General features: G+C 39.3%; 1 protein-coding gene across 3 annotated transcripts in view; it reads right to left on the bottom strand.

Moving 5' to 3' along the window:
• TMTC2 (transmembrane O-mannosyltransferase targeting cadherins 2) overlaps nucleotides 1-15,326 on the bottom strand; it is a 408,111-nt gene that overhangs the window by 139,801 nt on the left and 252,984 nt on the right. For all 3 annotated transcript variants that reach the window (XM_059726136.1, XM_019494181.2, XM_019494183.2), the window contains one exon: nucleotides 4,814-4,928. In XM_059726136.1, coding sequence (XP_059582119.1) covers nucleotides 4,814-4,928 — 115 coding nt within the window. The remainder of the gene's footprint in view (nucleotides 1-4,813; nucleotides 4,929-15,326) is intronic.

The raw sequence follows: 15,326 nt of genomic DNA, 5'->3' as shown, positions 1-15,326 counted from the left end.
CTTGAAATAACTGGGCCTCTACAACATGAATGAATATAGCTCATATTATTTCCTCCACTTTTCTCCATATTAAATTATCATATTATTCCATAAAAGCAGTTGGAAAAAATGTGCTGTTGTATGCTCAAAATCAGTAGCAAGCTGTTTACTAACACTTTAGAAATTATTTAAGAGTTTTACATAACTTTCCTTTTCAGACAATTAAAGATTTTACAGAAGAAAATGAAATGCTCAGAATTATGCGAGGTTCTGAATAGGGATGATATAATTACTCCATACTCAATTAATGTGGAGTGAATTTTTCTTACCAGTGGGTGAGCCATTGTAGTGGTCTCAGAAGCCATATTAATCTAACAAAATATGTTCTACCTCGTACCTGGAAATCCAGTTTCGTAAGTATGCAGAAGCAATACTGAAAAGTATCAAGCTAAACAAATTCACCATGGGAAGTGCTAGCATGCTATAGCCCATAACAAATTTATGTCAGAATCATTTCAAAAACCAACCAAAGTACTAGAAATAGCTATTTAACTGCACCTAAATCCCACAAATTTTAGTAAAGTAAAGGACAATTGTTAAGTTTATGCAACAATTTTTTATATGAGATAATGTCTTTAAAAAAGGAATAAAAAGATACCACAGAGGTATTCTATCCAATTAATCAAAATTGTTCTCCCTCTTTATAATCCCTGGGAATTTGAGTTGTGCCTTAACAATGTATTACCCCTCACCAGATAAGCATATTGGCTTGTTATTCTTGAATATGAATATTGAGCAGTGTCTGTACTTAGTAATTAAAAGTGCCTTGACACAGCAGAATTCTTAGCACAATGCGAGTACTCAGTGCAAGGGATGCCTTGCTACAGAGGGAAAAGCCTTGGTGCAGTGATCAGCTCCCGCCAAAACTAGCAGCTGCACTGTTTGGATGCATGCTACCGATTGGCTCATTGTAAATTATTCATACCCGGCGGCTAGCAATTGGCTCACTAGCTGTATAAATCTTGGGTAGTTTCCGCCCAAGTCGGAGAACTCCGCGTGTACGTTGGGAACGAGTTCCTCATGTACCTTGAAGCAAAATTGGAGCCCTTTTCAACCACCAACCACTCCCCGTCGCCAACTGTCCCAACGTACCCCGCACCCTGCATGCTCGGAAAACATTGGTGTGCCACCCGGTTTCTTTCTTTTGTTTGTAACCTGTACGGAGTGTGCCTACACTGTGTGCATCGACGCAAGTCCCTGTACATCAGTTTGTAAGTAAAGTTCTTTTCAATTCAACCAATACGCGTTTATGCCTAATTCCACTCCATCGGTGCAGCCCCATTCCAGCTATACTCAACCCCCACAAGCAGGAGGGATATTTATTTATTTTTATGTTACATGCCAAAGAATAAATGGGAAGGAAAAATATAACAAAACCAGCAAACAAAAGGGTGAAGACACACCCACAGCTTATTAAATTTAGCAGCATGTGTAGAGACACATACAAAGACAGTTCAGATAGAATCTAAGTGTTTCTGGATTAAGAATACTGACAGATCTGGCCAAGTTTTATTTTAATTCCATACAAAAGCTATGCTAAATGAATATTATCACTATAAGGGAACATACTGAAAAGTCAGGAAATGAGAAAGTCTAACCCAGTGCAAATACACTTCATGATATATACTTCAATTACAAGACTGCACTGTAATGCTTTTATATAGTTCTTAAAATTCAAGTCCAGGATGGGATGTGCCCAGGGAACAAGATAACTGTTTGGACCTTATGCCTAATCTCATTGTGCAGCTTGTGGTCCCAACGCTTCATTTACAACAAATCTTACCCAATTCATGGTTCAGTTTGGACACCTATTTCATTTAGTGCATAATGTAAAGAGATAAATAAGAAGGTATGTAGTCAAAGATGTCCATAATGCATATACAAAAGGGAAGAGTTGACAAGAAATATTTGCTCAGTCATTTGGAAAACTTTAAATCATCACTGAAATTTCCCTGTGGAGCTGCCTAGTAATTTTTGTTTGATTTGGGTTTTTTTTTTAAATGGAAAGAAGGGATTCCATTATATGTTAGAAAATGATAGTATTTTTTTCATGTGGAAAAATATCTATCTATCTATATCTCATGTATGGATGGAGAATGTGCTCCATTAAAATTCTGTCATCCTTTATGTGTACAGACACAAATAAGTACCATGTGCCATTTCCTATTCATACTAAAATTTCATTTATTACACACAGAAATCCAATGAAAACTGAGAAACTGTCTATTCAACTGAAATTTCTATTTTACACACACCACGCACACTTCATGCCACTACAATGTTAACGTTTTTCAGTTGCATAGAGGAAATAGTGTGTATGCACACATATTTAAAACATAAAAGATTAAAGCAAAACCATTTTCACTCAATCACCAAAAGACTGGTTAGTAAAATTTAATATTATTTATTTCTATAACTACTTGCTGAGTCACAAGAGCCATTTCTTTAAAAAATGACCAGAAATAATAAGAGAGTTTATTTCACAATTTCTTCCTCTTACCAACCTAAAAGAAACAAACACATTTTTTCTACTTAATTTGGTACACAAATTATGTTCCTACAAATAACTTGTTAGCCTATTATGATAAAGAGAGCTAGCTAAATGATTGTATTTATCTGCCAAGTCAAAGCTGTCTTACTTCTGAATGCCCATGGGCTGCTCACAGTGTAGCCGCCCCCTGCTCCCCCACCCCCACTTGGGCAACTAGGTTCCTTGAATATGCAGGTTCCCTGCCTCTCATGCACAGACCACGTGTACAGTGCATAACCTCCTGCCCACATGGGCCACACTGCCCCACTTCTAGGGGCAGGGACAGGAAGCTGAAACTAGAGGGAGGGGAATTTCAGAGACTCCAGTAGAAATAGTAGCAGGTAGGAACCTTTGGGACAGGTGTTAACTATTTATGGGCCACATGCAGCTCACAGGCTGCCAGTTGGCTAGCTCTGCTGTAGGTTAAAGCAATACTAATTGGCAAGCAAATCTTTAATACTTAACACAAATCAACTGACTGAGATAGTAAGGAAATAAGTTTTCTAGGCTGTGTAAAATTCTATTTTACAGGACAGTTATAGACAAAAGAATAAATAAAAATGAAATTTCTTTACTGAGATTTGCTTCTTATGTGTATTCTTGTTCTCACCTATTAACTGTTCTGAGCCACATATGATTTCTTTTTAAATGTTATACAGTTCATGAGTCTGGTGAGTTCTGATACATTATGAAATTGAATAGGTGATCATAATCATGAGTGATGATGTATAAGGCAAAACATCGCTTTGAGACTATCAGGCTGTGGCTACATACAGACATTCAAATTTCTTCTGGGAGAGTCACTACTCTTCCAGTAAAAACAATGAGTGTACAGTTCAGGATTTTTCTCCCAGAGCATAAGTGGTCACTCCAGGACAAAAATAATCTGGATAACAGCCAAGAGTAAATCACTCCCAAGAGAGTTTCTCCTGGGAGTGCAAATGCTTGTTCATATTCTAGTCTGAGAGGGACTACAACACATTCATTCCAGGGTGCTTTGCTTCCCCTCTGTTCTGCCTCCTCCCCACAACTCTCTTGCAGGAGGACAGTGTGTTACTTGATGCACTTAATTGCTTCAGCCAAGCAGGAAGTATCACAATTCCAATTTTGTACTGCAGGGAAACACAGGCTTACACTAAGAAGTTTGGGTCAGCCAATCAGGGCTGCCCTTTACATTGTTGCCATCTGTCACCAGGCAGGCTAAGGAAGCTAAGATGTGTGCACAGAAGAACCCTAGCTGTGCAGCATTAGCCCTACATGCTCTCTGCCCTTCAGGGGTTCAGCATTCAAATGTCTGTTCAAGTGCCTCCTGGTAAGTTTTCTACCAGAAAAAAGAACCCAGGAGAATTATCCAAGTACATCTAATCATGTATACACAGCATATGTTACGAGGGATGACAGTTAGGGACAAAGAAGCTTGCATAGTGAGCCATAGGGATGAGACACAAGACCCCCCACCCATGATGACAAGTTTCCCAATATCACAAGAAAAGCATGCTTTAGTCAATCAAGATGTACAATAAGTATACTCGGTAGCATCTGCTTATTATCTAGATAAAGGCTTACTGAGTCAGGAAATAACTTATTCACTCTATTGCTATCATCACTTATTCATAAGATTCATTTAATTTATTTCTTCCACCCACCTACAAACCTACCCAAATTGCAATGAATGACCTTTCTGCATCTATGTTCTTCTGATTCTAGGCAGCAATACCCATGTCAATCCTTAAGGAAAGAAAATAAAATATTTAGCTACTCTGACACTACAGTCTAGTATAGCTGACCAAATATCAATGATTTATATTATTCTGATTCTCACCTCTCGCTACCCTCATACCCTTAAAAAGGATTAAACTGTTTATATTTTTAGAGATTAATAATGATACGATGCTGGTGTTGAGTATCTGATTTTTTTCTGTATTTTTTCCATTTAGTGCATGGGTCGAGTATACTTAGTTTCAAACCAGATCCACATGCTTAATCTATGTGGTTCTACAGCACATGTACTTGGTCACTTCAAAAGGGAGCAGCAATAGACAAATATATCATAATGTGAATGTATACAAAAAAGGCCCTGTCCACCTCTTAGTTTTAAAAGCATGATTAATGAAAAGACTATTACCAAGACCAAAAAAAAAAGCAACAGCTAACATCAGCTCCATTTCCAACAGCTAAATCAATAGCCCCATTCACAACAGGTTTCACAGATGAACCAACCCAGGCAAAGTCGTGCATACTTACAAATTATAAAGCATATCAGCCATGTTGCTGCGGTAGTACAAGGCATTTCTATAGGCGCTTTCAGCTTCAGAAATCTTGCTCTGGCTCTTGAGAACATTTCCAAGGTTACCCCATGCTGCCAAGAGGAGAAAACAGTATTCAGAAAGAGCTACAATCCGATTATACATGACATAGTATCTGAATGTCAGGAAGTTCCACAGGGAGAAAAAACCCACAAAGAACCATTTTTATGGAACAATTCCCTCTCCCCCCAGCCCCCGCCCCTCCCCCCATTCCCCTGTATCATTTTATCTTACTGGGAGACATTAGTTTAGTAACAACAATCTGCATACATTCTGTCAAACTATAGTATTTCTGGCAAAAAAGATAATGTTTAAAAACTAAATGTTTAAGAGGACTTAAAGAAAACCTGTACTAGAAGACAAGGAATATTTCATTTAATATCACCTTAATATAAAAACTTTCAGTTCACATATATACCTAGGGGGTCTTCATGGTTTCAGTTTGTCAAATACCTATGTGCTCTCAAGCCTCAAAAAGTCTTCCCATAGTAAACAGATTTTACTAGAGTATGTAAAAGTTGATAAATGACATAGAAATTGACGGGAAGGAAAGGAAACTAAACAAAATCAAAGGCACATAATATGGTTCTAAACACACTACAAAGATCAGTAAAAATGCATTTTCTACTTAGAAGAACATGTGGTTCTTTACCTTACAATGTATTACAATATACAATGATCTGTTATATCATGCCTATAAAGCAGTTTGAAGTAAAATGTATTTGAGGCTCTGCAGATGTTCATTTTGAGAGTAAGGCTCCCTTAGTTGCAAAGAAAAATAAAAAGAGCACATGCAAACTAAAATGGAACAGAAGACTTATATAAAGTCCCCACTGCTCAATTTTTGAGCATTTGATACAACTGGTACTGCAAGGAGATGATGTACCTCTATGTGCATGTAAAATAGTTTGGATTTATACATGTAGATGTTAAAGATGCTTGTTTCATCGAATGTATTCTTTATGATCAAGCATAAAGGATGACAATGTTAGATGTCTTTTCTACAACATATGGAGATATAGTCTCCCTTCATATGTATTAGCCATATTAGTGACATTAACACTAATAAAAGTTAAACAAGAACATGAGACATCAGGGCTAGGTACAGACATTCAAAAAGCCCAAGACAGAATTGATCTAAGTTGCACTCTTTTCTGTAATTGGTGTTGTTTTGATTGGGATTGAAAAGAACACATATTTGCCCTTTGGTGGTAGGGCAAATCTTAGACCAGGTCCCACCTTCTTGAAACCAGTCCATGTATGCTGAATTTCTGTTGTTATGGGTGTAGACCAGTTTTCATCACTTATACTGGCACAAGTGTAATATTTGTACTTGGCCCAGATGTTCCTTCCTAACAATTCATCAAACCAATCTTACAGCTATGGGACACTGATATCAAGTTATTTCTTTCAGTGTATTGCTATTGGTCACAACTCCAGAAATCTAAATACTACAGCTAATTTTTATACTATAGATTCCTTTTCATACTGTTGCAATATATTTTTCAACAGAGCAATAATTATCACAAATACAATTTTTCTTATACTGCACACTGCTATTGTTGAGTTTACATCCAGCCACAGGAACAAAAGCAACAGCAACATTTTCCTCTTAGCAGAAGAGACTAAGCAGAAGCCTGCATAAAGAAACTATTGTGAACCACTGATGAAAGAAAACCTAAAAGCATCCATGAAAACAAAATAAAACAAAACAAAACAAAAATCACACAATTTTACACACAGCACTTTATACAGGTGAGGAGGCAAAACTGGATATTCCCATGAGAAGGGAATCTATTGCTTAGATGAGTTATATAATTTCTGCCTAGGCTTTCTGATAAAGAACATTAACTCAACAAATCTTATTTATCTCCTAAGTAACAAGAGGGACTAAAGCTGAAAACGCACTCTCTCTCTTGTTTAACAAAATATAACTGCTAAAATATTCCAATCCTCCTTCATTTGGTGGGCAGGGGGGTTCACTCCATCATTCTTTTTACTACAGTTCAGAAGCCTGAGAATACAGTTTATTCCCTGACAGTACTGATCATTTTTTATACATGATAAACGTTATGGCCATGTCCAGATGCGCATGACTGTGCAGTATGTGGCACTGCAGATACATCTGTGGCGCCACATACAGCACATTCAGCTGTTCTCCGTACTCCAAGGCAGCAGCACACAGGGGCTTTTTTGACCCCTGAATATGCAGGGGTCAAAAAACCCTGCACATAAAAAAGCAAAGCTGTGTATGCAGGGGTAGCACACTCTGCCCAAACCCAGAGTCCGGCCAGCCAGAGCCAGGCTCCAGCCGTTGGCCAGGCTCTGAGCAGCAGGATCACCACTGTTGCAGCCCCAGGAGGTCCCCAGGACCCCAGGTAAGTTTCCTCAGGCCAGCCCAGTGCTGGCCCCAGCCTCCTTTACCTCTCCCAGGGAAACATGCAGCACACCAGAGGCGGGTGGCACAGGCATTCCCCAGGGAGAACTAGCAGTGGCACACAGTGTGCCATCATGGCTCTGACTACTTTGCCACCTGATAGGATACCAACATTATTGGTACATCAGCAGAACACTGAGGCTTGTTAGTTAATGTACTCACTGTGAAGTTTAGTTCTGCCCTGCAGAAACACCATCTTAAAAAAGGATGTAGGTCCTCACAATCAATAGATTAAAATAGATTTTTTCTACTAATTCTCCCAGGACAGAGTAATAGACTGACTGATCATTTGAACTCGTAAAGCTATCTCCTATTAAATAGTCTTTACCTGCCAAGCCATCCCACTAACTTCATAAATCCTCATAAAAAGGACAATAATCCATCTAATATCTTTATATGTACTTCACTGTTACAGCCAATATTGTTTCATGGAGCGATTTAAAACTTTATCAAAATTCAAACTAGTACCAACTTTAAGGGAAATCAATACTAAAATACAGCACTGAAATGAGAAGATATAGACAAACACACTTTCTAATTTTTTTAAGAGGGGAAGGAGACCTGTTACTCAGGAGCTTGCTATACAGTCTAACACAGTGATGCTCAACCGGGGTGCCATAAGATTGCCATGGCACCTGCATCCTGTGCAAGGAGGTAAGCACTCTCTTTGCTCATGAACAAGCAACACTTGTGGCTATTCCTTTGAAGACGGCTACTGTCAGTTGCTTCACGCTGGGCAGCATGCTCTGCCATGGGTGACTGGACATGGGACCACAAGCCCAAGCTTTTCAGCACAGCTTGCTCCCCACTCCTTGCCCACACTCCCAGGGCTGGTGAGAGTAGTCATGGAGACAGATGACTTATCACCAGTATGCACGACTGGAGGAGCAGCTTTGGTGGTGTGGGCAGTACTTGGCCCCCTTAGGTACAGACCAGGGACAGGAAGAGGGCAGACAGGGAAAGAATGAGGCATGGTGGGATGGGGGCCTGTCCCCACTGCCCTCACCTGGCACCAGCTAGATCAGTGGTTCTCAAACTTTTTAGCATCAAGGCAAACTCCATGTCTTTTCTGAACTTAGATTCTAGCTCACGATCTCAACCAGGCACCACTATATTAAAAACTATGGAGGTATGTCTTGAGGCTAAAAAGGTTGAAAACCACTGATTTAACTCTTACATCTGCATGATTCCATAGTAAAAAGTAAGATAAACCATCCCCTGAATGAAATGGTATTAAAATTGCACCAGTTTTGGTGCACTTACCACTACAAAACATGCAGAATGATGCATGCAGTTGTAACCTAAAACTTGTATCAGTGTGCCTTCATGTTGATATGGTTCAATACATCTATCCACAGCCAAATAATTCCTCGGTTGTCCTATACTGCTCTCCATTTCATTTAATTTACAACAATCAATTGCTCTTTAACAGAAATCAAGTGGTTATTGAAGAGGACACTTCATTTTAGAAGTCACAAGATGTTACTCACCAGATTCTTAATACAGGTTGAAATCTGGGTTTGTTTCCAATATGACACTAAATAACATATTTTCTCTACATACTTTTGCTTCACTTTGTATATGCTGACCAATCTGAAGGCAATCTAATCGGTCAGTTCCTATATTTATATTAAAAAAATGGGATGTCTTAGGATATCAGTCTATATCCTGAAGTCCTACTACCCTCCTATATTAGTAAATGGAAACAGGACTAATCACATCAAAGTAAAGCCATGGTGTAGGCAAGTGAGAACAACTCTATATCTAGACAGCCACAAATGCAATGGAGGCAAATGGAGATCAAATCTAGGTACAATACAGCTTACTATTGTAACAGTGTAACATTGGCTACTTAGGAATGATTGACAAGGTATTTCCATGATTGAAAAGGTATTTCCAGTATTAATTACAATTTCAGCTTATAAAATGCTTTAATGTTCATGCTTTATAATTATATCCTGGATAAAGGTTTTGGTTTTTATGCAAAACTGGCACAAAAATAAGTCAAGTATTTAAGACTGAGAGGAGAAGAAACAAAATTATACATCACAAATTATACATAACTGCACACTGTTCTGATACTCAACTATTTTAGGACTTTAAACTACACATAGCTACAATTTAGAGGCATAGTTTCAATATTAAATGGGAAGACAACTGGATTTGCAATTCTGCAATTTTAAGTGTGATACTTAAGTGGAAATGTATTAAATTTCCATAGAATTAAAAAAATTAACACTAAAAATCACTTAACATTCAGTAAAAGCTGAAGGTAATATATGTTATGATTCAGTCTTAAATTACCAAGCTACATTTTCCCCATAAGAACCTTTATTCAATGCAAGGGCTTGTTGGTGTGCAGGGAATGAAGAAATTTAAAAATGTTGTCTCCTGCTTCATTCACTCTTCAGTGTCAGTACTGAAAAGGATGAGGGTAATTTTTTAAAAACAGCATGTGGTCGGATAATTGCAAATAAATTAATATTCATGCATCAAACACACTTTCAAAGAGTATATTCAAAGTTCTGTCTTGCGGTACACAGACAGTTAAATTCTACTTCACATTCTTATGCACAAAGACAAGAGAAAATCAAGAAATCACATACCGAATGAAAATTTCCATTCTAGTTACAGCTGTATACATGCTAAGCCAAAAGAAATGTGGGATTTGGGGGCAAAAAATAATAAATGTATATGAAATGAAATCAGCCCATGAATAGAAAACAAAAAATAAAACTTAGTCTGGCCCAACCAAATCACAATTTTACCAGATCATAAAACAATGCATATGTAACTATGGTGTTGCATAATTGTGCAGTTTCAGTCCCAACTAGTTGTATTCCAACTCCTCCAAACAAATGGGGATATTTCAACTGATGTACATTTTTGGTCTTTTTTTTTTCATTTGCTCTGTGACTGAAGGTAAATATGGAGAGTATCACTTTCAAAGGGGAAAAAAAAACAATTCTAAAGACTGTGCCTGATTTACTATGCTCCAAGTCATCTCATATAAATCAAGGCTTAAGCCCTCACTACTCTGAAAGGGAGTCATATACTTTAGTTTCTCTGATTCCCTCTGGCATAAAAGTACTAAGCCTTTTTTTTTTTAAACAGTAATAATGTTTTAATCTGCCTGGATTCACGGAGGCCTATTTTCTAAAACAGAACAGAGTTGGATTTTTATTTCCACTTCTTATTTCTTTGTTTCATTCAAATGCAAAGTAAATATGTACAAGTACATTTTTTTAAAACCCTTTTTCTTTCCACTATATCACACCTTACGATAAAAATAAAGGAATAAGATACGTTTCAGATAAAAGTACTTAGGTGGTGATACCAAGTAATAAACCTGGACTATTTTATTCAGATTTCTTATGAAAATGTGCTTAGAAAAAGTCAATCAGTACTGAAAAGGTAACAAATAGTCCTAAATCATGGACAGGCATTACATTTATGCTAGGGGAAAAGCCTCTCTCCCAGCACAAACCAAGAGCACGTAGCCATTCAGTCTTTTTTTCTTGCAGAAGAGACTTGACTCTTGCACAGGAAAGTTAGATGGATTCACAAAAGAAGGATCTCCTTTCTCACACACTAACTTTAATTGCTGTATACTTCTCTTCTATGTGGAGGTCACACAATAGCCCACAGTCCTCTGCTCTCACTCCTTCCCTCCATGGAAGATGGAGAGAGCAGCAGCACTGGCACTCTGATGGCCCACCCAGGACAAGTTGTCAGGGAGCCCTGTGGGGACCCTGCTTTGGAAAACTCCCCACAGTCCTACCAATCATTCTATTGGCCAGGCAAGGGAGGCTCCTGCTGGGCCTGCATGAAGCAGCTACTTTTCACTTTGGATTTGGGGGGTAGTGATTCAATTCAGTGATTCGAATCACTGCCGTGAATCAATTTGGCCGAGTCTGATTTGAAGATTCAGCCACCGCCGAATTTCTGAATCAAACAGGCCCTCATCCCCCGCCCGTTCTCCCAACCCCAGCCCCATTGTCCCGGGTCTTCAAAAAAAAAGCCCCATACTTAACTCACCGGCTCCTGCGAGGTGGGAGGAGTGGTGATCCCCACTGCCCCATGCAACATGGGGGTGCTCTGCCACAAGCCCCCAGAAGCCCTGACAACTGCTGCTGCACTGGTGAGTGTGGGGATTTTATTTTATTTTTTTTTAAAGAGCTGGGATGCTGGAGCTGGGCAGGGCAGCCATTGATGGGGCCTGGAGAGTGGGTGGGGGTCGGGGAGCACTCTGGGGGGCTGGGGGAGCAGGCAGGGAATGGGGCATATATAGGGGTGTATATAGTAAATATACAGCACTCAGAAACTAAAAGTAAATCAAAGGTATGCACATGCACGTTAACAACTGATTAACACTTTATGCAGTATTAGCCTTATATTACGTTTATGAAACAGAATAACCTGATGAAAGCAACAGAATTGTGACCTACATTACCTGAGCACCACTGAAAAAGTACTTTCAAAAAAGCCAAATTAAGGAGCAGCAAACAAGCTTGATATGTAATGGATCAAGTTCTCAATGGTCTATCGAACAAAGCACTTTGCCCCATGTAGATACAAATGAAAAGCAAAAACACCACTTTGGGACTTTTTACTATCCTTTAATTTTGGAAATTCATGAGTCTTATTTTTGGTTGGATTCTTGTGTATCCTTATTCTTTAAAATCTTTTCTTCTTCTCTTTACTGATGAATAAAAGAATGAATACAACAAATACAGAGTTTTCTATTTTCACAACAAATTTCAGGGATGGCAGCAGACTTCACTTTGTGTTCCAAGGGAAAGTCTTTAATTTTCGGTTTTCATAATACCTGCATTCAATGTTTAAAATTCAGCCAGTATATCACTGCTCTTATTTCTCAAAAAAAAACTGATAAGCAGAAGGTGCACTTCACATAGGGTATATAGTCCTGTCGATTTTTGTTTAAGTTAATTCCAAGGCTACCACCCTCTGGTACTTCTGGTTACATAGGATAATGCTGAAATGCAATTGTTCTTCGTCAATTTTTTTGCTTCCTTTACAGAGTTTCCTCTTTTCCAAAATACTGTCAAATCTGGCCCCACATTTTCTTTTCTTTCTTCCCAAAATTAACAGTGTAGCCCCCAGCACACGTTTATTGAATTGCACAATGGGATCTAGTCCCTGATCCCAATTATCAGGCACAATCCCAGGCTCTCCCTGAAGTGGCAGGTTGAAAGAGACAACAGGCTTATCCAGGACCAAAAACTTGTTGCTTGTCTGTTCCCGACTCCAGGCTCTACCAGGGACCCACACTGAGGTCTGAGGCTAGGGTCAACAATCAGCTTTCAGCCCCAGCACTGGACCACATCAAATTAGTTCAAGACCCCAGTATAGCAAGCTCACAATTGGGCAATTGGGTCAGCTTTAGAAAGCTTTGGGTCCAGTCTGAGACTGGGGCTGTCCAGGCTGGCTTGACAATAAACCGACTGTCAAAACCCCATGCCTGGCAGCTCTGGTTGGGCAGTTGGGCACAGAGATACCAGAGGCTCCCAGTAAGGGGAACCCTGCTGAGGGCTTTAAATCCAGCCACAGCCTCTGATTCCCCATGCACCAGAAGCTACTGGGCATGAAGTTTAAAGTCCCCAATGGTGAAACTACTTCAGGCCATTCTTTAAAGCCCTCTCTGGGTGCAAAGAGCCAGGCACTAGGAAGCCTCTACCTGCTGCCTGGGTCTAAGCATGTGAGCATGGCTGCAGCCCATCTGCAGGTGCATTCTTTAAAGCTCCCCATGTGCCACGACCCACAGTGCAGAGCTTGAATAACAGAGCTCCTGGCTCCCCATGCCCCATACTGTTAAGTGACACCTTCAGTTGTCAAGCAGGGAGCTGTTATACATTATATAGGGAATATTTGTGGCATGTTTACTATTTTATCATGCCATGAATTGGATTTAATATGCAACTTAAATGTAATGTCCATCCAGGGCTCTTATATTCTTTAGAGGTTAATGGTCCTTCCCTTTCAAGGATACCTTGCTACAAAACAAATAAGAGTAAAATTTCTTGGGACCAGCCTTTAAGACTTGCATTTAACAACAAAAAATCTGAGTTAATCATTTGGTTCCAGAAAAAAATAATCCTGAATCAACTGAAGGCCCTTCACATCTTAAAGGAATATATCTAAACTCAAAAGAACTGGTGGTGTTGTTGATTCAGTCTTCTTCTCCAAGGCAGTTCTGAACTGATGCACAAGAATAACACTGTAATTGGAGATACTTTAGATATGGTGATATATCAAATGTTCTAGGCATGAGGGGATTTGAAACTTCCTGTAGATCTCTATAAGAGTATTAAACACTTTAAATCCTCATGCCCTGGTTGAACACAAACACAGGAAATTGCATTCTATTAATCTAAGTTTTCCCTAAACGTTGTCTTCTTTACTTCCTATCCAGACATATTGTTGCTTTGCACTAATTCCAGAAACATTCCAGTGGCAGATACTTATATCAAAATTGTGCCCAAGGATAAAGCTTTGTTTATGAAATTCTTTTGGATGAATGGTGCCAGTGAGATCACCGATTCAGTATTTTGCTGAAAGAAAGGATTATATGAGAGAGGTTTTTTCTCATATATAATACCTGGTAGTGACCAACAGCTGGCACCATACAGTCATTTTGCCCTCTGTGGCTCTTCTGAAAACAACTGTCTTGATCTATTTCACAGTGGAATTGAGTCAAGACTCCAAAAAGAGAGTATCACAACTTGCTGCTAGATAGCACACTTGGTTGTCTGTCTCAAGTAGAGATAAAATCAGTCATGAACATGCAAAGCACTCCTACTACAAGTGAGGACCCCCGGAGGTCAGAGCTGAGGTGTATTGGCAGGCTAGTGTGGGGAAACTCCATCTGCCCATACTATACCTGCTTTAAGACGTCACTTTATAGGGCTGTCAGCTCTGTAACCTTAACTGAACATTACATTCAATTAGAAATGTGTTTCAAGTATTAAAGGCAGAAAAGAACTAAAAATTAATTAATATTCTCTTTTCCTTTACTATTAACTTTGACGTGCACTGAATTTCTAAAGCATGACAATCTAGGATTCCAATGCATGCCATTTTTTGCCATCCATTCTTACCACCTTTTCATATTGCACTATAAATTATTGTCTTACAACTATAGTAAGATACATATACATTATAAATATACACATTAGCACTTTACATCATGATAGCAACACCCATGATCTAAGCATTGGCACTCAATTGACTATATCATCATCCATGCCTGGGGTTGCAAAGATGTCACATCATCCAAGCTATGGTAGGAGCTGATAATTATTGGACTGATCACCAACTCATCCATTCGGCTGTGTCACTGCAACTAGCTCCCAAACAACAGCTGCAGCAGAAGCAATGCCAACAGAAGATCAACGTGGATTCAAGGACTCAAGCAAGAAAGACTTCTTCCACTGGTGCCTCAATGAAAAACTTGCGAATTCCAATCGAAAACAGTGGGACGTCAGCAGTATGTGGTGTGCCCTCAGGGCCACCATCATCAGTGCCTGTGAAGAAATGCTTGGTTTCTGTACCAGGAGACATCAAGACTGGTTTCATGAGAAGATCCAAGAGTTAATTTATCTCAAGCGTAAGGCCTTTTCTGCTTGGCAAAATGACACCAACTCCAAGCAAAAGAAACTGAATCTCCAATAAGACAAGGCAGAGGCCCAAAGGAGGACCCACAATATGAAGAAAAAATGGCAGGAAGACAAGACTAAGGAGATTCAACATCTCACTGACATCCATGATATGTACAGCTTCTTCAGTGCCACCAAAGCCACATGGTCTGAACACTCAGAAACCAACCCCCTTGAGACCTAAGAATGCAGGAGACCTGATCAAGGAAAGAGGAACCATCAATGCCCATTGAAAGGAGCATTTTGAAGACCTTCTCAATCAAGACTCTGCTGCTGATGAGAGTGTTCTCAACTCCATCCTGCAACACCCAGTCAGAGATGACTTCCTAATCCAACCT

This window comes from Alligator mississippiensis, chromosome 4 (assembly GCF_030867095.1).
Source record: "Alligator mississippiensis isolate rAllMis1 chromosome 4, rAllMis1, whole genome shotgun sequence".
NCBI classification, from domain to species: domain Eukaryota; kingdom Metazoa; phylum Chordata; order Crocodylia; family Alligatoridae; genus Alligator; species Alligator mississippiensis.
Note: the sequence above shows the minus strand (reverse complement) of the source record. Positions and strands in the feature narration are given on the sequence as shown.